This window comes from Passer domesticus, chromosome 4 (assembly GCF_036417665.1).
Source record: "Passer domesticus isolate bPasDom1 chromosome 4, bPasDom1.hap1, whole genome shotgun sequence".
Taxonomy (NCBI): Eukaryota; Metazoa; Chordata; class Aves; order Passeriformes; family Passeridae; genus Passer; species Passer domesticus.
Genome location: NC_087477.1, coordinates 82,203,026 through 82,230,740, shown reverse-complemented (window position 1 = coordinate 82,230,740; position 27,715 = coordinate 82,203,026). Strand labels below are relative to the sequence as shown.

The 27,715-nt window shown below is 48.3% G+C and overlaps 1 protein-coding gene across 4 annotated transcripts; it reads right to left on the bottom strand.

Moving 5' to 3' along the window:
* On the bottom strand, positions 1-27,709 carry LOC135299740 (zinc finger protein 638-like). Of its 4 annotated transcripts, none has more exons than XM_064419122.1 (20): positions 26,531-27,709; positions 24,682-24,798; positions 22,407-22,465; positions 22,226-22,269; positions 21,368-21,433; positions 19,990-20,217; positions 19,802-19,842; positions 17,880-18,014; positions 16,506-16,634; positions 14,076-14,117; positions 12,195-12,335; positions 10,340-10,465; positions 7,438-7,487; positions 4,701-5,925; positions 4,210-4,275; positions 3,005-3,188; positions 2,324-2,395; positions 2,023-2,115; positions 611-729; positions 1-276 (listed from the first exon to the last, which is right to left on the bottom strand). In XM_064419122.1, exons 2-20 carry the CDS (start codon positions 24,784-24,786, stop codon positions 223-225), a joined length of 2,979 nt encoding a protein of 992 aa, XP_064275192.1. In that variant the 5' UTR covers positions 24,787-24,798; positions 26,531-27,709; the 3' UTR covers positions 1-222. The 4 variants fall into 4 exon arrangements, with proteins under 4 accessions (XP_064275192.1, XP_064275193.1, XP_064275190.1 ...); XM_064419123.1 differs by having other exon boundaries at positions 2,023-2,112; XM_064419120.1 differs by having other exon boundaries at positions 2,324-3,188.
* Between the last annotated feature and the right edge of the window lie 6 nt (positions 27,710-27,715).

Genomic DNA, 27,715 nt, shown 5'->3' with positions numbered 1-27,715 from the left:
TAACTATACAGTAAGAACATTTATTTCCTGGAGACACCTGGAACAGTCTCTCCCACGTCGGACGATTGGAGACACAAATCCAACCCTCTCCTGCTTTGGGTTTAGTCTGTTCCCAGCTCCGATTTTTTACATCATGGAAGGTCCTTCCTGACCCCAAATGACAAAGGAAATCCAAACACACAGAACTGACTGGCCCCGAAGTGTCGTTCCTGGGGAGCTCCATCACCTGGAGCTCGGCTCCTCCCCGCCGCTGTCCTGCTGCTTGGCCATGAATTTCTGTGGAGAAGGGAGAAGAGATGGCGCTGCAGGGATATTCCAGGATTATCCCCTAAAACCTGGCCCAGGAACAGCTGGGCCAGGTTCAGTCAGCTCCTCCCACGGCTGAAGTGGGATTTGTCCCATAAAAGCCCCCAAATTCCATACAGAAATCTCCTGAGTGGAATGTGGCCAAATCTCAGGGATCAGGATTCCCCACAATCTGGGCATGGAATAAAAATATTCCATATTCCTGCTGTATTCCCAAACCCCATCAAACGTGAACTCCCAGGGAATCCTCAGCCTGCCTGAATCCAAGGATTTGGGGGGATATTCCCGTTTTTCTGGGTGGTACCTCCATGTTCTGCCGGTGCAGGGGGGTCCTGCAGTGGTTGATCATGGAGGGTTCGTCGGCGTAGAAGAGGGAGCAGATCTGGCAGAAGAATCCGGCCTTTGGCACCAGGATGTCCAGAGCTGAGGATACACCACAGTCACCACACAGCTCCCAGAAATATTCCAACCTCACCTTCCTTTAGCCTAATCTGGGGAATTTGTGATCCCTCAGGGGGAAATTACTGTTCTTTAACATTCCAAAAAATCTGTTTTTTCACCCAAGCTGGTCCCTGACCCATTTCCATCCCCAGGTCATCTCCATTTCCAATAAACACATAATTTTCTGGGAATAAAGCAACCAATCCCATGGAAGTTGGAGCAGTTCCTGAAGGACTGAGCCCTTGGAAGAAGGGAGCCATGCTGGAGCAGTTCCTGAAGGAACAACGCCATGGAAAAGTGACCCACCTTCCTGACGGATTAATCCCAGGGAAGAGTGACCCACATTGGAGCAGTTCCTGGAAGACTGACCCCATGGAAGCTGGAGCACTTCCTGAAGAACTGACCCCATGGAAAAGTTATCTGTGTTGGAGCAGCCTGTTCCTGAAGGACTGACCCCATGGAAGTTGGAACAATTCCTGAAGGACTGACCCCATGGAAAAGTGACTCATGTTGGAGCAGCTCCTGAAGGACTGACCCCATGGAACCTGGAACAATTCCTGAAGGACTGACTCCATGGAAAAGTGACCCATGTTGGAGCAGCCTCTTCCTGAAGCATTGACTGATCCCATGGAAGAGTGACCTACACTGGAGCAGTTCCTGAAGAACTGACCCCATGGAAGTGGGAGCAGTTCCTGAAGGACTGACCCCATGGAAGTTCAGGAACTTCCTGAAGGACTGACCCCACAGAAGTTGGAGCAGTTCCTGAAGGATTGATCCCATGGAAAAAGGGACCCACACTAGAGCAGCTCCTGAAGAAAAGACTCCATGGAAGTGACTCATGTTGGAGCAGTTCCTGAAGGACTGACCCCATGGAAGCTGGAACAATTTCTGACCTCATGGAATTCACTACATCCCTACACCCCCATTTCACAGCCCTGGCAGCAATTCCCTCCCTTCCAGACACTGAATGCTGGGAATAAAACTCACCACAGGATGGGAACCCTCAGGAGAAACCACACTCACTACACCCCACTAGTAATCAATAATTCCATGGGGATTTGGAAATTTCCACAAAAGAACTTTCCACAAGAGGCTTCTGAGTTTAACCAACTAGTTAAACATGGAATTGGAGGAGCCAAGAAAAACCATGGATTCTGGGCCCTGACTTTGAGGCTCATTGTGGTTGTGATGCACGGGAGGAGTTTTCAAATGGGCAGGAAAGAATCCTCCAGCCAGGAAAACGCAGAGCACTTCAGGGGATTCCTTTGGATTTACCTTTGGGAGTGCTCTGCGTCTTGGGGACACCTTGCAAAGTCGTTTTCTTCTGCTGAGACTTTGGTTCTGCATCTTCTGATCCCAGCTGAGCTGCTGGAGACAGAAATGCAGGTTGGGATGGAATCATGGCATCATGGAACAGAATCACGGAGCGATGGAATGGAATCATGGAACACAACCACGGAATGATAGAATGGAACCATGGAATGGTTTGGGTTGGGAGGCACCTAAAGGACATGGACACCTTCCACCAGCCCAGATGGCTCCAAGCCTCGTCCAAGCCAGCCTTGATGTTCCTCACCTTTTGGCTTGGAGATTTCAGCCATTTCATCCTCTGGATTTGTATCTCCTAAAATTCCCATTTCTTCTGGTCCTGCAACAGCAACAATATCTTCGTCATCTTCATCCTCGGGCGGGTTCTTCCCTGGGAAAGTGTTTTCTTCTTCCTCATCGCCGACTTCGTCGACTGTAACAAAGTTTAGTTCCTCTTTGAGGTGATTGAAGTCGGCCAGGAAGTCATCCTCATCCTCATTAACCTCATCCAGAGTCACCAGAGGATTGTCCTCGTTGTCCTCCTGGATCTCATCCACAGTCACCAAGGCGTTGGGATCGTCGGGCACCTGGGATGCCGCGCAATCCCTGGGATTGGTTTTTCCCTCCTCGGCGGCGCGCAGCTCCGTGGGCTCGTTGAGGGGCAGCTCCTCCACCTCCCCGATCTCATCCACGGTCACCAAGGGCTCGGCCTTCAGATCCCGCTCCTCGAATTCCACCCGGGGCCCATTCCCATGGGAGCCTGGCTCCTCCTGCTCCGAGATCTCATCCAGCGTCAGCAGCGCCTGCGGATCCTTCACCGCTTCCGACAGCTCCTCCTCTTCCACCACCTCATCCACCACCACCAGGCCCTGGGGGTCGACGCCCGGCAGCGGCACCGGGGCGTCCTCCTCCTCCCCGATCTCATCCAAGGTGACAAAGGACAGCTCACCTTCGGCTCCGCAACTCTTCCCTTTCCTCTTCTTGGATGCCGGCTCCGTAGGGTTGGCTTTGGGGGCTTCTTTTCTCTTCCCCCTCGGGGGGTTCCGCCGCGGCACCACCGGAGACTCGGCTTCCTCCAGCACCTCGTCCACCGTGACGAACTCGTCCAGGTTAAACGGGAAGAGCTCTTCCTCCTGGGAATGGAATATTTAACTGTCATCTCCAGCGGGAACATCCGCACACGTTGGATCAAAAAAATAACCCCAAATTTAATTTTGGGAGTGGGAAAAGAAAAAAAAAAGTGGTCAGGGCTTAAATCACAGCATTATGCTGAGTAATTAATTTAAATTAACTCAGGTTTAGTTCAGGAAGCCGAAGCCCTTTGGAAAAATTGCAGCAGATCAACAGGGGATAAAATTCCATGGATAAAATTCAGTGGATAAGGGTCAATGGATGAAATTCAGCAGATAAAAATCAGTTGATAAAATCCAGTGGGATAAAGGTCAATGGACAAAATCCAGTGGATAAAATTCAATGGATAAAGTTCAATGGATAAAGTGCAGTGGATAAAGGCCAATGGACAAAATTCAGTGAATAAAATTAAAGGGACAAAATTTAGCAGATAAAATTCAATGGATGAAATTCAACGGATAAAATTCAGTGGATAAAGTTCAACTGATAAAATTCCTGCCAATTCAAAGTTCTGGGTCCAAAAGAACGGGTGCCCCACCCCAAATGATGCCTCTGATTTCATCCATTAAGAATTCCAAATTTTTGTTACTTTTTCTGCCAAAATATTCCACCCTACCATCCCATTTTCATGGATCTTTAACACAAGCTGGGACACTGGGATTTGGGGGTGAATTTGTGGGATCTGATCCCATCTGAGGCTTCCTGGCAGTCCTGGCTCCATGAGCCTGGAAATAGGGACCAAGATATCCAAAGGGAATGGATCCAAAGGGATTCCAGCATTCCTGTCCGTGGATCCATCCCAGAGCCTATGGGATCCACAGACACCAGATGGAAAAAGGGCAGGAATCTAGTGATCCCATTTTGGGAAGAGGGGAAAGACTCCTAAGATCAGGAACGTCATGGAATCCTGGAATGGTTTGGAGTGGAAAAGACCTTAAATCCCATCCAATCCCACCCCCTGGAACATCAAAAATCCCCTTTTCCATACATTCCATCCTTTTCATCCCAGTTTTCCATCCTTACCTCCTTCTGTTTTCCAGCGCTGGCAGCGCCGCTTTTCCAAGCTGCAGCACCGCCCCCACCAGGAGCCTGCAAAAATGGGGCAGAAAATTCCATGAAATCCCAGGAAATCCCAATCCTCATCGAGCACAGCTTTGTTTGGATCAAGGAGCTTCTCTGGGATGTCCCCATGGCTCCACCAACAGGTGACACCTGGCTCAGGAGCCTCTTTTCCATCTGTGCAGGGCCTGGAAAAGCAAATTCCAGCTCCCCAGAGGACATTGGATTTATTCCCACTTGGAGCTGCTCCAATTGAATTCAGTTTGGATTCGCTTCCAAAACAACTTCCATGGGATTTTCCAACCAGTTCCACCCTCATGATGCAGCTAAAAGGAACAGGTTGCCCAGAAGCTCCTCTGGTGGCCCCGGGATTGATGGAAAAGGGCAAGGGATGATCCCAGAAACCCAGAGTGGAAGAAGCCCTGGGAACACCTGGGCATTCCTGCCCTCCTCACCTGATTCCCACTGGGATCTTCCCTCGTGCCAGCTGTTCCGCTCTCTCCCTGCTGGCTCTGCTTGGAACTCGCCCGAGATTCCAGCTGGGAATCCTTTTCCTGCTGGGATGAGCCCTTCCCGCCATCTCCCTGTGCTTCCACTCCAGCATTTCCATTCCCCTTCCACTGGCTGTTCCCAGCTCCCGGCTGAGCCACGGTTTTGGGTGGGATTTTCTTCTCCAGCCCCGCTTTGGGGGGGATTTTCTGCTCCCCAGCTCTTCCCAGGGAAGGCTCGGTGATCCTGACGGGAATTCTCTGCTTCAGGATGTCCGGGACAGACACCACTGCCTTCAAAAAGGTTTTCCCAATGCAAGATTCCTTCAGGGATGCAGTGGGATTTACCGGAGCTGCCGTGCGGCTTTCGTCGGATTTTGCAGCTCCCATCCCTTTATTTTGTGGGATTTTAACTGAACTTCCCCCGTGCATCTCACCAACAGCATTCCCAGAGTTCTCCCCACCCCTGGATGATATTTTTCCAGGTGTTTTCTCTGGCTCTGTCCCAGCCTTGCCCACAATCTTCCCCGGATTTTCCCCGATTTTGAGCACGGATTCCTCCGCTGTCGCCTCTCTCTCCGCTCCAGCCACATCCAGTTTTTTCCCTGGAGTATCCACAGTTTTTGGGACAGCTTTCCTCTCCGTGGACGTTTCATGGCTGCCTTTCCCAGCCTCAGGAACGGGAGTTTTCTCCAGAGCAGCCGGCTCCGTGCTGGGCTGGGTGACACCGGGTGACACCGCAGGAACCTCCTCTGAGCTCGGGGACATTCCAGGGATGGCTCCTGGCGTTCCTCTGGCCGCTGGGATCACCTTGCTGGATGATTCCAGGGGTTCCACAGCGGGAGCAGAGGGTTCCTCATCCTCCTTTTGGATTCCCAGCTCCGGCTCATCCCGGGCTTTGTCCGTCCCCGCTCCGGAAAGCGGCGCTGGTTTCTTCTCCGACCTCGCTCCGGGTGATTTGCTGCCAGCAGGATCCACGGGAATTCCAGGATCCAATCCCTCCACGTCCATCCCTGCGGGCGATTCCCTCGCTGCTCCTCCTGCCTGCGACTCGGGAATCTCCACTTGTCCCGCTGGAATCTCCTCAGCAACATTTGGGGTGGGAATTTGGCCTTTCCTGGCCTCTCCCGATGGATTTCCAGCTGGTTTTTGCACCGTTCCTGATCCCTCTGGAATTTTTTTCAAGCCAGAGCTAAAAGCATTTAAAAGAAACAAAAATCAAACCGTGGAGGGAGAATTCCAGAAGACTCAGAAAGCTCCGGATGCCACTGGTGGGAGTTTACCTGGAGCATGAGGAAATGGGATTGGGAATTCTGTGGGAAAAGGTGACAACTTGAGGTGAATAATTCACATTTTGGAGATCTCAGGCCTTGGAAAATTTCCATCCCACAGAGGGAAAATTGGGAATATCCAACCAAAAGGCAGCTCCTAGATAAGGGAATTAGAGGAGCTCCCAATCCTGAGAGAGCAGGTTTGGATTTGGGATTGGATTTGGGATCAGTTTTTGGTTTGGGTTCAAAATCCTTGTTTTCCACGGAGAACCCCCTGGGATAACACAGCCCAAGGTGCCACAGGATGGAGCTTTCCAGGGAATTCCAGAGACTCTTCCCTGAAGGAAAGAATCCCACAGGATGAGCTTGGGAAGTGCTGGAATTAGGGATGGCTGTGCCTGGAGCACCCATTCCAGCAGAATTCCAGCAGGGAATTTCTACTCCAAAACCTGGAAAAATCAGGGTTGTCCAAGAGAGCAGGATTTGGGATCCTCCAAAAGGATTTTCCCATCAATTCAACACTTCTGGCTGTGTTCAGTTTGTTTTCTACTGGGATTCATGGAAAACTCCTGGGATTCATGGAAAACTCCCCCGTGGATTAATAGAAAATGTGGCCTGGGAAAGGCAGAGCCCAGGAGTTGAGATAAATTAATTAAAGGTTCAGATAAATAATTAATCATTAACAATTAGAACAATAATTCCAGTCTTTTCTGCTTCCTAAGAAATGGAATAAATTAACTGCGTGGAAAATGTGTGGAGCAGGGGAAAATGTTGATTTTCCAATTTTTCAGGAGCTGGGATGCATGGAAAAATAATTTTTAAATTTTAATTCTAAATTTAAATTTTCATTCCAACTGTCTGGAATCACAAAGTGGCTGTGAGGAAGAGTTTCCCATTAATTTGGGAATTAATGCTCCCAAAATTCAGCAGTTTCATGGAATGACAAGGAAAAAAATTGGGATCTGGGAATACAGAGCGTTTCCATGATGGAACTCCTCAAATTTGAGGATGATCCTTACACAATTTTGGGGTTTTAACAATAAAACTCATCCAGAAATCCAAGTTGGAATCACAGAAAAAAAGGGATCGAAGCCATATTTAACAAAAATTCTTAAAAATCTCTGGGAATTCAGAAGTTGGAAAGAGGAATTCCAGAGGCAGGGATAGAGAGAAGAGCTTAAGGATGGAATAAAAGGAGCCAAGACCTGAGCAGGAGAGAAAACCAAAGAAAATTCCCAACAAAAATTGGGATTTCACCCTGTTTTTCCATGATTTTTAATGAATCACAATTATTGTGGCTCTGCAAAAATGGATTGGGAAGGAGAAGCAGCAGGACACAGCTGGAGGGAGGCTCAGCAATCCCTAATCGTGGATAAGCATTCCAAGAGGGAAAAGAAATGGATAAAATTCCCAAAAATCCTTGCAGGCTGTACCTTCCTTTGCTCCTGTCTTCTCTCTTCACTTCCCTTTTCCCGGTTTCAGCCTGGAAAACAAAAATCCCAATCCCTGAGGGAAATCCCAGACCTGAGGGGAAAATCATGATCCTGAGGGAAAAATACCATCCACGAGGGAAAAAATCCCAAACCCTGAGGGAAATCCCAGCCCTGAGAAAAATATCCCATCCCCGAGGGAAAAATCAAGATCCTGAGGGACATCCTATCCTTGAGGAAAAAAATCCCAAACTCTGATGGAAAAATCCCAGCCTTGAGGGAAAAATCCCAACCTTGAGGGAAATTCCATCCCTGAAGGAAATCCCAAATCCTGAGGGGAAAAAATCCCAATCCTGAGGGGAAAAAATCCCAAACTCTGAGGGGAGAAAATCCCAACCCTGAGGGAAATCCCATCCTTGAGGGGAAAAATCCCAAACTCTGAGGGAAAAAATCCAACCCTGAGGGAAAAATCCCAACCCTGAGGGAAAAAAATCCCAACCCTGAGGGAAAAATCCCAATCCTGATGAAAAAAATCCCAATCCTGAAAGGAAAATCCCAATCCTGAAGGGAAAAATCCCAATCCTGAGGGAAAAAATCCCAATCCTGAGGGAAAATTCCAACCATGAGCGAAAATCCGAGCCCTGAGGGGAAAATTCCAAGCCGGAGGGAAAAAATTCCAACCCTGAGGGAAATCCCATCCTTGAGGGGAAAAATCCCAAACTCTGAGGGGAAAAAAATCCAACCCTGAGGGAAAAAATCCCAACGCTGAGGGAAAATTCCATCCTGAGGGAAAAAATTCCAAACCCTGAGGGTAAAATCCCAGACTTGATAAAAAAAATCACAACCCTGAGAGGAAAATCCAAATCCTGAGAGGGAAAATTCCAACCATGAGGGAAAATCCTGGCCCTGAGGGGAAAATCCCAATCCTGATGAAAAATATCACAACCCTGAGGGAAAAATCCCAACCTTGAGGGAAAAAAACCCAAATCCTGAGGGAAAAATCCCAAACTCTGAGGGAAAAAAATCCAACCCTGAGGGAAAAAATCCCAACCCTGAAGGAAAATTCCATCCTGAGGGAAAAAATTCTAAACCCTGAGGGTAAAATCCCAGACCTGATGAAAAAAATCACAGCCCTGAGAGGAAAATCCAAATCCTGAGGGGGAAAATTCCAACTATGAGAGAAAATTCCAACTATGAGGGAAAATCCTGGCCCTGAGGGGAAAATCCCAACCCTGAGGGGAAAAAATCCCAAACCCTGAGGGAAAAAATCCCAACCTTGAGGGAAAAAATCCCAATCCTGAGGGGAAAAATCCCAATCCTGAGGGAAAATTCCAACCATGAAGGAAAATCCTGGCCCTGACGGGAAAATCCCAACCCTGAGGGAAAAAATCCCAACCCTGAGGGAAAAATCCCAACCTTGAGGGAAAAAATCCCAAACCCTGAGGGAAAAAATCCCAACCCTGAAGGAAAATTCCATCCTGAGGGAAAAAATTCCAAACACTGAGGGTGAAATCCCAGACCTGATAAAAAAAATCACAACCCCGAGAGGAAAATCCAAATCCTGAGGGGGAAAATTCCAACTATGAAGGAAAATTCCAACTATGAGGGAAAATCCTGGCCCTGAGGGGAAAATCCCAACCCTGAGGGGAAAAAATCCCAAACCCTGAGGGAAAAAATCCCAACCTTGAGGGAAAAAATCCCAATCCTGAGGGGAAAAATCCCAATCCTGAGGGAAAATTCCAACCATGAAGGAAAATCCTGGCCCTGACGGGAAAATCCAAACCCTGAGGGAAAAAATCCCAACCCTGAGGGAAAAATCCCAACCTTGAGGGAAAAAATCCCAAACCCTGAGGGAAAAAATCCCAACCCTGAAGGAAAATTCCATCCTGAGGGAAAAAATTCCAAACACTGAGGGTGAAATCCCAGACCTGATAAAAAAAATCACAACCCCGAGAGGAAAATCCAAATCCTGAGGGGGAAAATTCCAACTATGAAGGAAAATTCCAACTATGAGGGAAAATCCTGGCCCTGAGGGGAAAATCCCAACACTGAGGGGAAAAAATCCCAAACCCTGAGGGTAAAATCCCAATCCTGATGAAAAATATTACAACCCTGAGGAAAAAATCCCAATCCTGAGGGGGAAAATCCCAATCCTGAGGGAAAATTTTAACCATGAGGGAAAATTCTGGCCCTGAGGAGAAAATCCAAACCCTGAGGGAGAAAATCCCAACCCTCAGGGAAATCCCATCCTTGAGGGGAAAAATCCCAAACCCTGAGGGAAAAAAATCCCAACCCTGAGCGAAAATTCCATCCTGAGGGAAAAAATTCCAAACCCTGAGGGTAAAATCCCAGACCTGATGAAAAAAATCACAACCCTGAGAAGAAAATCCTAATCCAGAGGGGAAAATTCCAACTATGAGGGAAAATCCTGGCCCTGAGGGGAAAATCCCAACCCTGAGAGGAAAAATCCCAAACCCTGAGGGAAAAATCCCAATCCTGAGGGAAAATTCCAACCATGAGCGAAAATCCTGGCCCTAAAGGGAAAATACCAACCCTGAGGGAGAAAATCCCAACCCTGAGGGAAATCCCATCCTTGAGGGGAAAAATCCCAAACTCTGAGGGAAAAAATCCAACACTGAGGGAAAAATCCCAACGCTGAGGGTAAAATCCCAATCCTGATGAAAAATATTACAACCCTGAGGGAAAAATCCCAATACTGAGGGAAAAATCCCAATCCTGAGGAAAAATTCCAACCATGAGGGAAAATTCTGGCCCTGAGGAGAAAATTCAAACCCTGAGGGAGAAAATCCCCACCCTGAAGGAAATCCCATCCCGCAGCTCTTTGCAGGAAGGTTCTCCCATCCCCAAGAAAAAACCCGGCTGGTGGAAAACCCGGAATTTTTACCTCAGGAATGTCTCCGTGGGAGGACAAGGAGCAGGTGAGTGTGTGCTCTCCTATGGAATAAGGATACTGCTGCAGGAAGCTGTGCATGGAGCGTGCGGATTTGGGGCTGTCCAGCTGCAGGATGGCCTGAGGGAAAAAATTCCCGGTAATTCCTTAATTTATGGATAAAATGGGAATTCTTAAACCTGCTGGAATCCCTCGTTTGTTTCCTGCCACTTTCCAGGTATAAAAAGGATTAAAAGTCACCTTAAAATGTCCCAGTTTGGGTCCTAAAGGTGGAACTAACTTGGGTTTTTTGGGATTTAAAATAAGTTTTTCTTGGATTTGGGGATTTCAAAACATTTTCGAGGTTTTGGGGTATTCTCCTTGGGTTTTTTGAGATTTAAAAAGTATTTCCTTGTATTTTTGGGATTTTCCTGGTTTTTCTTGGGATTTAAAAAATACTACCTTGGATTTTTAGGATTTAAAAAACATTTCCAATGGATTTTGTGATTTAAAGGGAATTATCCTTGGGTTTTTTGGGATTTAAAAGATATTTTCCTTGGTTTTAAAGAACATTTCTATGGGGGGCATTGGTTACTGTTTTGGGATTTTAAAAACCCCAAAAACCCCTCTGCCAAAAAACCCCCAAACCAAAAACCCCAAAACCCAAAACTCCAAACCAAAAAACGGCAAACCAAAAAACCCAAACCCCCAAACCTGCCGAAATCCCCCGTTCATTTGCCGTACCCGGTGGCGGTTGCTGAGCGTAAGGCTCCACCTTGCCAAACCTCAGCCCAGCACACACCAGCTCCAGCTCCTGAAACCCCTCTGCCAAAAATCCCCCAAACCAAAAACCCAAAACCAAAAACCCCAAAACCAAAAACCCAAAACCAAAAACCCAAAACTTCCTGAAATCCCCCGTTTGTGTGCCGTACCTGGTGGCGGTTGCTGAGCACGGCGTAGTGCTCCACCTTGCCAAACCTCAGCCACGCACACACCAGCTCCAGCTCTGAAACCCCTCTGCCCAAAATCCCAAAACCAAAAACCCCAAAACCAAAAACCCCAAAACCAAAAACCCCAAAACCTCCTGAAATCCCCCGTTTGTGTGCCGTACCCGGGTGGCGGTTGCTGAGCACGGCGCAGTGCTCCACCTTGCCAAACCTCAGCCCTGCACACACCAGCTCCAGCTCCTGAAACCCCTCTGCCCAAAATCCCCAAAACCAAAAACCCCAAAACCAAAAACCCCAAAAATTCCTAAAATCCCATTTTTTTCCCTGCAGCCCCAATTCCCCCAGGCTGTGTGCTGTACCCGGTGGTGGTCGCTGAGCGTAAGGCTCCACCTTGCCGAACCTCAGCCCAGCACACACCAGCTCCAATTCCTGAAACCCCTCTGCCCAAAAATCCCCAAAACCAAAAATCCCAAAACCAAAAACCCAAAACCAAAAACCCCAAAACCCAAAACCCCAAAACTTCCTAAAACCCCCCCGTTTGTGTGCCGTACCCGGTGGCGGTTGCTGAGCACAGCGTAGTGCTCCACCTTGCCGAACCTCAGCCCAGCACACACCAGCTCCAGCTCCTGAAACCCCTCTGCCAAAAATCCCCCAAACCAAAAACCCAAAACCAAAAACCCCAAAACCAAAAACCCAAAACCAAAAACCCAAAACTTCCTGAAATCCCCCGTTTGTGTGCCGTACCCGGTGGCGGTTGCTGAGCACGGCGTAGTGCTCCACCTTGCCAAACCTCAGCCCCGCACACACCAGCTCCAGCTCTGAAACCCCTCTGCCCAAAATCCCAAAACCAAAAACCCCAAAACCAAAAACCCCAAAACCAAAAACCCCAAAACCTGCCCAAACCCCCCCGTTTGTTGGCGTACCCGGTGGCGGTTGCTGAGCACGGCGTAGTGCTCCACCTTGCCGAAGCGCAGCCCCGCACACACCAGCTCCAGCTCGCGGAAGCCCTCGGCAGGGAGGTTCCCCAGGTGCACCAGGTGAGAGCGGAGAGAGGCAGCGTCCGCCTGCGGGCAGAGCCAGGGAGGGGTGAGTGGGGAAAGGGAAAGGGGAAAGGGGGAAAGGGGGAAAGGGAAAGGGGGAAAGGGGGAAAAGGGGAAAAGGGGAAAAGGGGAAAAGGGGGAAAAGGGGGAAAAGGGGGAAAAGGGGGAAAGGGGGAAAAGGGGGAAAAAGGAGAAAATGGAATGAAGGGGGACAAAGAGGGAACAAAATGAAGGGGAAAGGGGGAAAAGGGAAGGGGGAAAAGGGGAAAGAAGAGAAAAGGGAAGGAGAAAAAAGGGGGAAAAAGGGGAGAAAAGGGAAAAGGGGGGAAAAAGGGGGGAAGGGGGAAAAGGGAAAAAGGGGGAAAAGGGGGAAAAGGGAAAAAGGGGGAAAGGGGAAAAGGGGAAAAGGAGAAAATGGAATGAAGGGGGACAAAGACGGAACAAAATGAAGGGGAAAGGGGGAAAAGGGAAGGGGAAAAGGGGAAAGAGGGGAAAAGGGAAGGAGAAAAAAGGGGGAAAAAGGGGAGAAAAGGGAAAAGGGGGGAAAAAGGGGAAAAAAGGGGGAAAAGGGAAAAGGGGGGGAAAAGGGGGAAAAAGGGGAAAAGGAGAAAACAGAACAAAGCGGGGCAAAGGGGGAAAAGGAGGGAACAAAATGAAGGGGAAAGGAGGGAAAGGGAAGGGGGAAAAAGGGGGAAAATGGGGAAAAAGGGGGAAAAAAGGGGGAAAAGGGAAAAAGGAAGGAGAAAAAAAGGGGGAAGGAGAAGAGGGGAAAAGGAGAAAATGGAATGAAGGGGGACAAAGAGGGAACAAAATGAAGGGGAAAGGGGGGAAAAGGGAAGGGGGAAAGGGGAAAGAAGGGAAAAGGGAAGAGAAAAAGGGGAAAAAAGGGGGAAAAGGGGGGAAAAGGGAAAAAGGAAGGAGAAAAAAAGGGGGAGAGAAGGGGAAAGGAGGAGAAAAAAGGAAGAGGAAATAAGGGGTCAAAGAGGAAAAAAGGGAGAAAAGGGAAAACGGAACAAAGGGAGACAAAGAGGGAAAAAGAGGGAACAAAATGAAGGGGGAAAGGAGGAAAAGGGAAGGGGAAAAAAGGTAAAAAGGAAGAAGAAAAAGGGGGAAAAGGGGGGAATGGAACAAAGGGGGGAAAGGGGAACAAAGGGAATTGAAAAAATGGGGAAAGAATAGGGAAAAGGGGGAAAAAGTGAAAAATGGAGAAAAGGAAGGGGAAAAGGGTGGGGGAAAAGAGAGAAAAAGGGGGAAAGGGAGAGGGGGAAAAGGGGGGAAAGAAAGGAGAAAAAGAAGGGAAAAAGGGACAAATGGGAAAGAAGAGAAAGAAGGAAGGAGGAAAAGGAGAAAAAAAGGGGGAAAAAGGAAATTCGGGGAAAAAGGAAGTGAAAAAAGGAGGGAGGGAGGGGAAGGAAAAAAAACTTCAGCTATAAAAGAATGGGATTTTGAGCTGGAATTGAGATAAATTCCCTGTTCCCATTTTGATCTTTCCCACACTTTTTTAGGGAGAAAACCTCCAAGGCACCTGAGGAGAATCTTGGAATTAATCCTGGAATTCTGAAAGGATCAAAGGGCCTGGGGCATCCCCAAAGTCCCAAAAGATCCCCAAAAAAATCCCCAAAAATGGGGTTTATCCCAACCTGAAATGCTCAGGCATGAGCATTCCCAGCTCCCAGGTAATGAAATTCCAAAGAAAATTGGGATAATGAGGGAAAAAATCGGGACAATGAGGAGAAAAAGTTGGGATAAGGAGGAAAAACTCACCTTGGGATCGGCCTCCTTGATGAGAGCAATGAAAATTGCTTCCTTTAGGGAGGGAAAAAGGGATGGAGCTTCATTAATAATAATTAATAACTAATTAATTGATTGTAGTTAAAGTGTTCATCGTGTCAAAATCCAAAAATTCCCAGTGGGAAAAGCATTAAACAGCAGGAAGTGCTAAAAATTCTGTTTAAATTCTGTTGAAATCCCAAATCCTGCCTGAAGCGGAAAACTGGGAATTTCTTCCCACAATTCCTCCAATTCCCACATTCCCACAATTCCCACTATCTCCCCAATCCCACAATTCCTGCAATCCCCACAATTCCCACATTTCCCCAATCCCCCAAATTCCCCCAGTCTCACAATACCCTAATTCCCCCAATTCCCCAACTCCAATTCCTAAAATCCCCACAATTCCCAGCTTCCCTCAATCCCCCAACTTCCCCAAATCCCACAATCCCTAAAATTCCCAAATTCTCAACTTCCCACAATCCCCCCACTCCTAAAGTACCCCAAATTCCCTCAATCCCACAATCCCAAAATTCCCATAATTCCCAAATTCTCCAACTTCCCCCAAACCCACAACTCCCCAAATTCCCCAATTTCCTTCAATCCCAAAATTCTCCAAATTCCCACAATTCCCAAATCCCCAATATTCCCAAATTCCCCCAATCCTCCAAATTCCCAACTCCCCCAATTCCCAAAATGCTCAGCTCCCCTCAATCCCACAAACTCCCAAATCCCCAGAATCCCACACATTCCCAATTCCCCCAATTCCTGCAATCCCAAAATTCTCCACCTTCCCCCAAATCTCATGATCCCACAAATTCCCCCAACTCCTAAAATTCCCCACAACTCCAATTCCCACAGTCCCTACAATTCCCACATCTCCACAATTCCCCCAATCCCCACAATCCCCTAAACTCACAATTCCTACAATCCCCAAATTTCCAAAATTCCCTCAATCCCCGAAATTCCCCAACTTCCCAAATCCCACAATCCCCCAAATGCTCAACTTCCCAAATCCCACAATCCCTAAAATTCCCAAATCTCCACAATTCCCCAAATTCCCAACTCCCTCAATCCCCAAAATTCTCCAACTTCCCTAAATCCCCCCAATCCCCCCAATCCCCCAAATGCTCAACTGCCCTCAATCCCACAAACTCCCAATCCCCCCAATTCCTACAATCCCAAATTTTCCAACTTCCCCCAATCACCCAAATTCCCAGCTCCAATTCCCAAAACGCTCAACTTCCCTCAATCCCTCAAATTCCCAAATTCCCCCATCCCCACAATTCCCAAAGTGCTCAACTTCCCTCGCTCCCCCAATCCCACCAATCCCCGATCCCATCAATCCCCAATCCCATCAATCCCAATCCCATCAATCCCCAATCCCCAATCCCACCAATCCCCAATCCCATCAATCCCCAATCCCATCAATCCCCAATCCCACCAATCCCCAATCCCACCAATCCCATCAATCCCCAATCCCCAATCCCATCAATCCCCAATCCCATCAATCCCTGATCCCATCAATCCCATCAATCCCCAATCCCATCAATCCCATCAATCCCTGATCCCATCAATCCCCGATCCCATCAATCCCCAATCCCATCAATCCCCAATCCCCAATCCCATCAATCCCCAATCCCCAATCCCATCAATCCCCAATCCCCAATCCCATCAATCCCCAATCCCCAATCCCATCAATCCCCAATCCCATCAATCCCCAATCCCCAATCCCCCAATCCCATCAATCCCCAATCCCATCAATCCCCAATCCCACCAATCCCATCAATCCCCAATCCCATCAACCCCCGATCCCATCAATCCCCAATCCCCGATCCCATCAATCCCTGATCCCATCAATCCCCGATCCCATCAATCCCCAATCCCCAATCCCATCAATCCCCAATCCCCAATCCCCCATCCCATCAATCCCCAATCCCCAATCCCATCAATCCCCAATCCCCAATCCCATCAATCCCCAATCCCATCAATCCCCCATCCCATCAATCCCCAATCCCCAATCCCATCAATCCCCAATCCCCCATCCCATCAATCCCCAATCCCCCATCCCATCAATCCCCAATCCCCAATCCCATCAATCCCCAATCCCCAATCCCATCAATCCCCAATCCCCAATCCCATCAATCCCCAATCCCCAATCCCATCAATCCCCAATCCCCAATCCCATCAATCCCCGATCCCATCAATCCCCGATCCCATCAATCCCCAATCCCCAATCCCATCAATCCCCAATCCCATCAATCCCCAATCCCCAATCCCATCAATCCCCAATCCCATCAATCCCCAATCCCCAATCCCATCAATCCCCAATCCCATCAATCCCCAATCCCATCAATCCCCAATCCCCAATCCCCCAATCCCCAATCCCATCAATCCCCTCAATCCCCCATCCCTTGTCCCCACCTCATCCCGCAGGTTGCGGTGCCGGGGCTCGTGCCGGATCTGGAGCTGGTTCCCGTCCAGGCACATGGGGAAGCAGCCGTAGAACTTCACCATGGACTCTGCAGCTCTGCAGGGGATCTCCAGGAACGCCTGCCACACGGCCCCAAATAAACCCCAAACGTTCCCAAAAAGCCTCCAAAAAATCTGCCAGTAACTCCAAAACATCTCCTAAAAATTCCCCGCAAAAATTCCCCCAATTCCCAAAAATCCACACTGAATCCCCCCAAAAATCCTAAAAATTTCTCCAAAAAATCTCCATAATCGCCCCAAAATCTCACCAAAAATTCCCAAAGAATTCCCCAAAAATCCATTCCCAAGGAATTCACCAAAAATTCCCAAAGAATTCCTCAAAAATCAGTTCCCAAAAGAATTGATTTTGGGGGATTTGGAATTCCTAAAGAATTCATCAAAAATCTCCACAAAATTTTTTTTCAAAAATTCCCCCCGCAAAAAACTTAAAAATCCCTCCCAAAATTAAAAAAAATTCCCAAAATTTCCCCACAAATCCTACAAAAACTCCCAAAATGTCTCAAGAATTACCCAAAAGATCTCCCCCAAAATTAAAAATATCTCTCAAAAAATCCCAAAAAATGTAAGAAAAAATCCTCCAAAACAAAAAATTTCCCAAAAACTCCTGCAAAAATCACACAAAAATTTCCAAAAAAATCACCCAATAATCTCTCTAAAATTCCCAAAGAATCACCAGAAATATTGTAAAAAAATTCACCAAAAATCCCCTCAAAATCCATCACAAATAAATTCCCAAAATCCCCTCAAAAATCCCCTCAAAATCCATCAAAAATAAAAAAAATTCCCCAAATCCCCCCAAAAATCCCCTCAAAATCCATAAAAAAATCCTCAAAATCCAGCCAAAAATCCCCTCAAATCCATCAAAAATAAAAAAATTTCCCCAAAACCGGTCAAAAACAAAAAAATTCCCCGAATTCCCCCAAAAATCCCCTCAAAATCCATTAAAAAAAATCCCAAAAATTCCCCAAAATCCCCTCAAAATCCATCAAAAATTAAAAAAAATTTCCCCAAAATCCCCTCAAAAATCCCCAAAAATTCCCAAAAATCCCCTCAAAATCCGCCAAAAATAAAAAAAATTCCCAAAATCCCCAAAAATCCCCTCAAAATCCATCAAAAATAAAAAAAATTCCCCAGAATCCCCTCAAAAATCCCCTCAAAATCTGTCCAAAATAAAAAAATTCTCCAAAAATTCCCAAAAATCCCCTCAAAATCCATCCAAAAAAAAAAAAATTCCCAAAAAATCCCCCCAAACCCCCTCAGAATCCCTCACAAGTAAAAAATCCCCACCCCCACCCCGGCCCAGACCTTTTTGTGGGAGGAGACGAGCAGCAGGTCGCGCAGGCCCCCGAAGGGCCGGGCCAGGCCGGCGATGTCGCGGGCGCAGCAGCCCTTGGCCGGCAGGTTGGACACCAGCAGCACGCAGCACGCCTCGGCGCCGGCCTGCGGGGTGGAGGGGCCTTAGGTCCTGACGTTCTGTTCCCCCGCGACCTCGAGCTTCTGCATTATCCAGTAAAGATCCGATCGCCAAGGGGCCTGCAGCCTGCCTGCCCGGCCCGGCCCAATCCCACCCCATCCTCCCAATCTGACCCCATCCCATCCATCCCATCCCATCCCATCCCATCCCATCCATCCCATCCCATCCCATCCCATCCTCCCATCCCATCCCATCCCAATCCTGACCCCATCCCATCCATCCCATCCCGACCCCATCCCATCCCATCCCATCCATCCCATCCCATCCATCCCATCCATCCCATCCCATCCCATCCATCCCAATCCTGACCCCATCCCATCCCATCCCATCCCATCCCAATCCTGACCCCATCCCATCCATCCCATCCCGACCCCATCCCATCCCATCCCATCCATCCCATCCCATCCATCCCATCCCATCCATCCCATCCCATCCCATCCCATCCATCCCATCCATCCCATCCCATCCATCCCATCCCATCCCATCCCATCCCATCCCATCCCATCCATCCCATCCCATCCATCCCATCCCATCCATCCCATCCCATCCATCCCATCCCATCCCATCCCATCCATCCCATCCATCCCATCCCATCCATCCCATCCCATCCCATCCCATCCATCCCATCCATCCCATCCCATCCCATCCATCCCATCCCATCCCATCCATCCCATCCATCCCATCCCATCCCATCCATCCCATCCCATCCCATCCATCCCATCCCATCCCATCCCATCCCATCCCATCCCACCCCATCCATCCCATCCCATCCCATCCCATCCCGAGCCCATCCCATTATCCCATCCCAATCCCAATCCTGATCCCACTGCTCCCATCCCATCCCAATCCCAATCCCACAGCTCCTGCTCCAATCCCAATCCTGATCCCACTGCTCCCATCCCAATCCCAACCCCACAGATCCTGCTCCCATCCCAATCCCGACCCCGTTCCCACTGCTCCCGTCCCAAAGGGAATTCCCATCCCAAAGCTCCTGTTCCCACCCAAAGGGAATCCCAATCCTGATCCACCAGCTCTCGTTCCCATCCCAAAGGGAATCCCCATCTCCATCCCAATCCCACAGCTCCTGCTCCCATCCCAGTCCCAATCCCGATCCCACTGCTCCCATCCCAAAGGGAATCCCCATCTCCATCCCAATCCCACAGCTCCTGCTCCCATCCCAATCCTAATCCCAATCCCACTGCTCCCATCCCAAAGGGAATCCCCGTCTCCATCCCAATCCCACAGCTCCTGCTCCCATCCCAATCCCAATCCTGATCCCACTGCTCCTATCCCAAAGGGAATCCCCGTCTCCATCCCGATCCCACAGCTTGCTGTTCCCACTGTTCCCAGCCCAAAGGGAATTCCAATCCCAATCCCAAAAATCCCAATCCCACAGCTCCCATTCCCATCCCAAAGGGAATTCCAATCCCAGAGCTGCTGTTCCCATCCCAAAGGGAATCCCAATCCCAAAAATCCCAATCCCACAGCTCCTGTTCCCATCCCAAAGGGAATTTCGATCCCGATCCCAGAGCTCACCATCCCCATCCCAAAGGGAATTTATGGGGTTTGGGATTGGGGAGTTTCCCGTGGGAATTGTGGGGTGGGATGGGATGGAGCCAAAGGGGCTTGGAGGTTGGGATTGCTGGGAATCATTGGGAAAACAGGGCAACTCCCAGTGTTCCCACGAATCTCAGAATTCCCAAGTCCCCAAAATCCCAAATCCCCAAAATCCCAAATCCCAAACCCCACTGACCTCCCCTCCTGGATCCGTGCCTTCCTCGCTCACCGCAGGCTCTGGAAATGAGGAGAAGGAGCAGCTCAATCCCACAGAACTCCCAAATCCCCTGGACTTCAGCAATTCCCAAATTTCCTTTTATCCCAAAGGATTTTCCCCCCAAAATCCCCCCGCTCTGCAGAATTCCATGAATTCCCTGGAATTACCTGGCCCCGCCTCCAGGGCTGGCCCGGCCTCCTCGGGCCCGTCCTGCTCCGGGGAGGGTTCGGGAGCGGGATCCTTGGGATGGGGGTTTTTGGGATGGGGATCCTTGGGATGGGGGTTTTTGGGATGGGGATCCTTGGGATGGGGGTTTTTGGGGTCTGAGGGCTCCAAGCCCGGGATTTCCAGCCCGGCCTCGGCCGGAATCCCGGAATCCTCCACCGTTGGTTTTCCTGAGGGGACAAAGAGCACCTGGAGATGTGCACAGGCCTCACTCCCTTCCAAAATCCATTTTCCCAAGTTTTATTCCCGTTTTTTCCTCATTTTCCAGAGATTTTTTTCCCACTTTTTCTTCTTTTTTCCAAGTTTTCACCCCCATGTTTTTTCTTCCCATTTTCCCAAGGTTTTTTCCCATTTTCTCAGGTTTTTATCCATTTTTTTTCTCATTTTCCCAAGCTTTTTCCCGATTTTCCCAAGGTTTTTTCCCCATTTTCCCAAGGTTTTTTCCTTCCCATTTTCCCAAGGTTTTTTCCCCATTTTCCCAAGGTTTTTCCCCCCATTTTCAAGGTTTTTTTCCCCAAAAGTATTTTTTCTTTCACATTTTCTTTCCCCATTTTCCCAAGGTTTTTCCCAATTTCTCCAGTGTTTTTTTCCCCATTTTTCCCCAATTTTCTTCCATTTTCTTTTCTATTTTTTCCAAGTTTTTCCCCCCTATTTTCCCAATTTTTTCCTCATTTTTGAAGCATTTTTTCCATTTTCTTCTCCCATTTTCCCAAATTTCTTCCCCTTTTCCCCACGTTTTTCCCCCAAGATTTTTTTTCCCATTTCTTCAATTTTTCCCCATTTTTTCCCCATTTTCCCAGAGCTTTCTTCCCATTTTCCCAAGTTTTTTTCCCCATTTTCCCAAGGTTTTTCCCAATTTCTCCAGTGCTTTTTTCCCCATTTTCCTCCAATTTTCTTCCATTTTCTTTTCTATTTTTCCAAGTTTTTCCCCCCTATTTTCCCAATTTTTTCCTCATTTTTGAAGCATTTTTCCCATTTTCTTCTCCCATTTTCCCAAATGTCACTTTCTCATTTTCCCAAATTTTTTTCCCATTTCCCACGTTTTTCCCCCAAGATTTTTTCCCCATTTCTTCAATTTTTCCCCATTTTTTCCCCATTTTCCAGACCTTTTTTCCCCATTTTCCCAAGGTTTTTTCCTGCTATTTTCTCTTCTCATTTCCCCAAGATTTTTCCCATTTTCCCAAGTTTTTTTCCCATTTTCCCAAGGTACTTTTCCCCATTTTTTAAGGCATTTTTTCCCATTTTTCCCCCAATTTTCCCACCAAGATTTTTCCCATTTTCCCCAATTTTTTTCCCATTTTTCCCCATTTCCCCCCTCACCTTCCCCCTCTGGGGCTTTCTTCACTTTCTTCTCTCCCAACGTTTTCTTCACTTTTTCCTTTTTCCCTACAAAAAAATCCCAAAAATCCCCAGAATTCCCAATTCCCATCAGCGATTCCTTCCCAAGGAACAAAATTCCAAAAAATCCAAGGAATTCTGAAGATAAGAGCAAAAAAAAGGGGGAAAATCTGGATTTTTTAGGGTAAAAAATCCCAAAATTTCAATGAAATCCAGGGCCATTTATGGAAAAATGATGGGGATTTTAGGGGGAAAAAATTTGGATTTTTTGGAGTAAAAGAACCCCAAAATTTAAATTAATTCTGTGGGATTTCGGAGGCAAAAAAATCCCAAAATTTGAATTAAATCCAGGCAAATTTTGGGGGCAAAAAAGGGAGAAGATTTTAGGGTGAAAAAAGTGGATTTTAGAAGGATTTGGAGGAAAAAAATTAATTTTTGTGAGAAAAAATGAGGGATTTTTTGGAAAAAAAATTGGGGATTCTGGGGGAGAAATTCCGATTTATTTTTTTTTGGGTAAATAATCCCAAAATTGAAATTAACCCCAAACCCAGCTCAGGAGTGGATGAAAATCAATGATTGAGAAGCCAAGAGTTTCCTATTCAAACCCAACAAAATTAAAATAATTAATTAGTAATTAACTGGCTGCATTAAGCTGACTAATTAATACTTAATTAATAATTAAAAGAGCTCAGAATAAAAGAAAAACAATGACTTGGCACCCATAATTTTTATTAAAAGCCAAAAAAATTAAAATTAATGAAACCAATTAAATTATTGATTAGGCTGGTCGATTGAGAACTAATTAATTATTACTAATTAGTTAATGAAGATCAACCTCACCTGTCAGGACTTTGGGGCTCTTGCTGTTGGTGCTGGGAACTTTCCTGGGAGGGTAAAAAAGACACCAAAAATCAATTTATTCACTAATTATTCATTATTACCCCAAATTGCAGCCCAAGGCTTGAGCCCCTCGGCTGCCCAATTATGGTAATTAACATGAATTAATTAATGAGGGTCTTACTTGGTGGTTGTTGGGGTTTTTTTGGGGTTCAGGACTTTTTTTTTCACCGTTTTTTTCGCCTGAAAGGGAAAAAAATTGGGATTAATTAATAATTGATAATTAAATAGAACTATTAATTCCAATTAATTAAGCCATTAAAAATATGAATTATGGCCATTATTAATTAAATTTTCATTTAGATTTTATTAACAAATGTATTATTATATTAAGAAACACCTGAAACTGGATTAATAACAACTGTTCATAATTCAGTGCATTCATTAATTTTAAATTAATTTAATTTATTCTTTATTTATTTTTAATTTATTCTTTATTAGTAAGTGTGTGAGTATCCATAAATGTATTAAAAATAAGGTTAAATATTCTATTAATTAATTTAATATTTTAATATTTCAGTGGAATAATTAATGAACAGCTCTGGCTGGAATTCCTGCTGCAATTCCCACTCCCAGCCTCATTCCTGGATGAATTCCCGCCTGGAATTCCTGGATTTCGGGTCAGAATTCCCAGATCCCAGCTGGAATTCCCTCTCCCAGCTTGGAATTCGTGCATTCCAGGATAGAATTCCTGCTCCCAGTTGGAATTCCTGGCTGGAATTCCTGCTCCTGGATGGAATTCCCAGATCCTGGGCTGGAATTCCCACTCCCTGCTCGAATTCCCAGCTGGAATTCCCAGATTCCAGGATGGAATTCCTGGCTGGAATTCCCACTCCAGGTCAGAATTCCCAGTTGGAATTCCTGGCTGTAATTCCCAGCTGGAATTGGCGCTCCTGGTCAGAATTCCCAGTTGGAATTCTTGCCTGGAATTCCTGTTCCCAATTGGAATTCCTGACTGGAATTCCCAACTGGAATTGCTACTCCCAGTTGGAATTCCCAGATCCCAGGACGGAATTCCCGGCTGGCATTGCTGCTCCCGGTTGGAATTCCTGACTGGAATTCCCAGTTGGCATTTGCAGTCGGAATTCCTGGCTGGAATTCCCTCTCCTGGCCAGAATTCCCAGCTGGAATCCTGGCTGGAAATTCCTCTCCCAGCTGGAATTCCCACCTGGAATGGGCACTCCTGGTCAGAATTCCCGGTTGGAATTCCCTCTCCTGATTGGAATTCCCATTAGGAATTGCCACCCCCACCCTCATTTTCCAGGTGCCATTCCCAGCCAGTATTCCCACTCCCAACTGGAATTCCCACTCCTGGTCAGAACTGCTCCTCCTGGTCAGAATTCCCAGCTGGAATCCTGGCTGGAAATTCCTCTCCTAGCTGCAATTCCCAGCTGGAATTCCCTCTCCTGGTCAGAATTCCCAGTGGGAATTGCTGCTCCCACCCTCATTTTCCAGATGCCATTCCCGGCCAATATTCCTTCTCCTGGCTGGAATTCCCTCTCCTGGTCAGAATTCCCGGCCGGATTCCCTGCTCCCGGCTGCAATTCCTGGCTGGAATTCCCAGATTCCGGCCGGATTCCCCTGCTCCTGGCTGGAATTCCTGGTCAGAATTCCCAGATTCCGGCTGGAATTGCCACTCCCAAGCGGAATTCCTGGCTGGAATTCCCAGATTCTGGCTGGATTCCTTGCTCCCCGGCCAGAATTCCTGGCTGGATTCCCCGCTCCCAGCCGGAATTCCTGGCTGGAATTCCCAGATTCTGGCTGGATTCCCACTCCTGGCCGGAATTCCTGGTCAGAATTCCCTGCTCCCGGCCGGAATTCCTGGCTGGAATTCCTGGCTGGAATTCCCAGATTCTGGCTGGAATTCCCAGATCCCGGCTGGAATTCCCCGCTCCCGGACAGAATTCCTGGCTGGAAGTCCTGGCTGGAATTCCTGGCTGGAATTCCCTGCTCCCGGCCAGATTTCCTGGCTGGAATTGCCACATCCCGGCCAGAATTCCTGGTCAGAATTCCCCGCTCCCGGCCGGAATTCCTGGCTGGAATTCCCGGCTGCATTCCCCGCTCCCCGGCCGGCATTCCCGGCTGGAATTCCCAGATCCCGGCTGCATTCCCCGCTCCCGGCCAGAATTCCTGGCTGGAATCCCTGGCTAGAATTGCCCGCTCCTGGCCGGAATTCCCGGCTGGAATTCCCAGATCCCGGCTGCATTCCCCGCTCCCGGCCGGAATTCCCGGCTGGAATTCCCAGATCCCGGCTGCATTCCCCGCTCCTGGCCGGAATTCCCGGCCAGCATTCCCGGCCGGCATTCCCAGATCCCGGCTGCATTCCCCGCTCCCGGCGCATTCCCGGCCGGCATTCCCAGATCCCGGCCGCATTCCCCGCTCCCGGCCGCCGTTCCCACCGGGGCTCTCTCGGCCACGCTGATCCGGACGCGTTTCCCGTTCAGCAGCAGCGGCGCCGTCTCCCCGAACTTGACGGCGGCGATCACGGCCTCCTTGTAGTTCATCTCCAGGTAGGCCTGGAACACAGGGAATGCCGGGAATTCCCGGGGCTGGGGGGGGGTCTGTGGGAATTGGGGGGGAGAGGGAAATCCGGGCGGGATTGGGAATTGCAGGGAGGGATCAAAGAGTGGAGGGGAAAGGGAAGGAGGGAAAGGGAGAAATGGAAAATGGGAAAATAAAGGGGAAAAAGGAGAATGAAGGGGAAGGAAGGAAGGAAGGAAGGAAGGAAGGAAGGAAGGAAGGAAGGAAGGAAGGAAGGAAGGAAGGAAGGAAGGAAGGAAGGAAGGAAGGAAGGAAGGAAGGAAGGAAGGAAGGAAGGAAGGAAGGAAGGAAGGAAGGAAGGAAGGAAGGAAGGAAGGAAGGAAGGAAGGAAGGAAGGAAGGAAGGAAGGAAGGAAGGAAGGAAGGAAGGAAGGAAGGAAGGAAGGAAGGAAGGAAGGAAGGAAGGAAGGAAGGAAGGAAGGAAGACGAAGGGAGGACAAAGGGGAAAAAAGGGGGAAAAGGGAAAGGAAAAAAGGGGGAAAGGAAGGGGGGAAAATAAAAAGGGGGAAAAGAGAAGAAGGGGAAGGGAAAGGAAAGGAAAGGAAGGAAGGAAAGGAAAGGAAAGGAAAGGAAAGGAAAGGAAAGGAAAGGAAAGGAAAGGAAAGGAAAGGAAAGGAAAGGAAAGGAAAGGAAAGGAAAGGAAAGGAAAGGAAAGGAAAGGAAAGGAAAGGGAGAACAAAGGAAAAAAAGGGAATAAAAGAAAATAAAAGAGGAAAGAGGGAAAAGACAATAAAGGGGGGGAAAATGGGAAAAAGGGAAGGGGATAAGGGGGGAGAAAGGGAAAAGGAAAATAAAGGGGGGGGAAAGATGGGGGGATGGGGGAACAGAAGGGGGAAAAGGATGGAAAGAAGAGAGAAAAGTGAGGGAAAAGAGGGGGAAAAAGGGAAAGGGAAGGGGGGGAAACGAGGAAAAAACCAGGAAAATGGGAGGGAAAAGAGGGAAAAGGAAAAAAAGAGGGAAAAAAAAGGGGAAGGAAAAAAATCTCCCCATCCATAAAATCCCAGAACTCTCTGACTCCCAATCCCAGAACTCCCAGAACTCCCAATCCCAGAACTCCCAATCCCAGAACTCCCAATCCCAGAACTCCCTGAACTCCCAATCCCAGAACTCCCAATCCCAGAACTCCCAATCCCAGAACTCCCTGAACTCCCAATCCCAGAACTCCCAATCCCAGAACTCCCAATCCAGAACTCCCTGAACTCCCAATCCCAGAACTCCCAATCCCTGAACTCCCAGAACTCCCAGAACTCCCTGAACTCCCAATCCCAGAACTCCCAGAACTCCCAATCCCAGAACTCCCAATCCAGAACTCCCAATCCCAGAACTCCCTGAACTCCCAATCCCAGAACTCCCAGAACTCCCAATCCCAGAACTCCCAATCCCAGAACTCCCCAATCCCAGAACTCCCAATCCCAGAACTCCCCCAATCCCAGAACTCCCCATCCCAGAACTCCCAATCCCAGAACTCCCAATCCCAGAACTCCCAATCCCAGAACTCCCAGAACTCCCAATCCCAGAACTCCCCATCCCAGAACTCCCAGAACTCCCAATCCCAGAACTCCCAATCCCAGAACTCCCTGAATCCCAATCCCAGAACTCCAATCCCAGAACTCCCAATCCAGAACTCCCCATCCAGAACTCCCCATCCAGAACTCCCCATCCCAGAACCCCCGATCCCGATCCCGCTCCCGCTCCCGCTGGGGCTGACCTCGTTGCGGGAGCGCAGCACGATGAGGTCGCTGACCTTGCCGAAGGGCTGCACCAGCCTCTTGATGTCGTGGTCGGAGAAGCCCGAGTCCGGCAGCTCCGCGATGTGCAGCACGGTGCCGCAGCTCAGCAGCTCCTCCCGCAGCAGCTGCCAACACGGACACGATTCCCAAATCCCACATTCCCGCGGCTCTGGCACTGCCGGGGCCGCGGAGGGCTGGAGGGGACTGGGGAGGAAAGCTGGGTGGGATTGCAGAATTCCTGCAGTTTGTCATCCCTACAGGTGTCCAAGGAAAGGTTGGATTGGAGCCATCTGGGATTGGGGGAATTGTGGAATAAATCCTGATGGAATTCCAGAATTTTCATCCCTGGAATTGTCCAAGGAAAGGTTGGATTGGAGCCACCTGGGATTGGGGGAATTGTGGAATAAATCCTGATGGAATTCCAGGACTTTCATCCCTGGAAGCGTCCAAGGAAAGGTTGGATTGGAGCCATCTGGGATTGGGGGAATTGTGGAAAAATCATTATGGAATTCCAGGACTTTCATCCCTGGAAGCGTCCAAGGAAAGGCTGGATTGGAATTGGAGCCACCTGGGATTGGGGGAATTGTGGAATAAATCCCGATGGAATTCCAGGATTTTTTCATCCCTGGAAGTGTCCAAGGAAAAGTTGGATTGGAGCCACCTGGGATTGTGGGAATTGTGGAATGAATCCTGATGGAATTCCAGAATTCCAGGATTTTCATCCCTGGAGGTGTCCAAGCAAAGGCTGGATTGGAATTGGAGCCACCTGGGGATTGTGGAATAAATCCTGATGGAATTCCAGAATTCCAGGATTTTTTCATCCCTGGAAGTGTCCAAGGGAAGGCTGGATTGGAACCACCTGGGATTGTGGGAATTGTGGAATAAATCTTGGAATTTCAGGAATTTTCATCCCTGGAAGTGTCCAAGGAAAGGTTGGATTGGAGCTACCTGGGATTGGGGGAATTGTGGAATAAATCCTGATGGAATTCCAGGATTTTCATCCCTGGAAGCGTCCAAGGAAAGGCTGGATTGGAATTGGAGCCATCTGGGATTGTGCAATAAATCCTGATGGAATTCCCAGGAATTTTTCATCCAAGGAAAGGATGGATTTGAGCCACCTTGGATTGGAAGGCTGGGATTGTGGGAATTGTGGAATAAATCCT

Coding starts and splice junctions, on each gene's coding strand:
- LOC135299740 (XM_064419120.1), bottom strand. CDS start 24,786: ATGAACTACAAGGAGGCCGTGATCGCCGCCGTCAAGTTCGGGGAGACG. Junction 22,466..24,681: donor GCGTGGCCGAGAGAGCCCCG/GTGGGAACGGCG, acceptor TTTCCCTTTCAG/GCGAAAAAAACGGTGAAAAA. Junction 3,189..4,209: donor GCGCTGGAAAACAGAAGGAG/GTAAGGATGGAA, acceptor TTCCATTCCCAG/GAGGAAGAGCTCTTCCCGTT.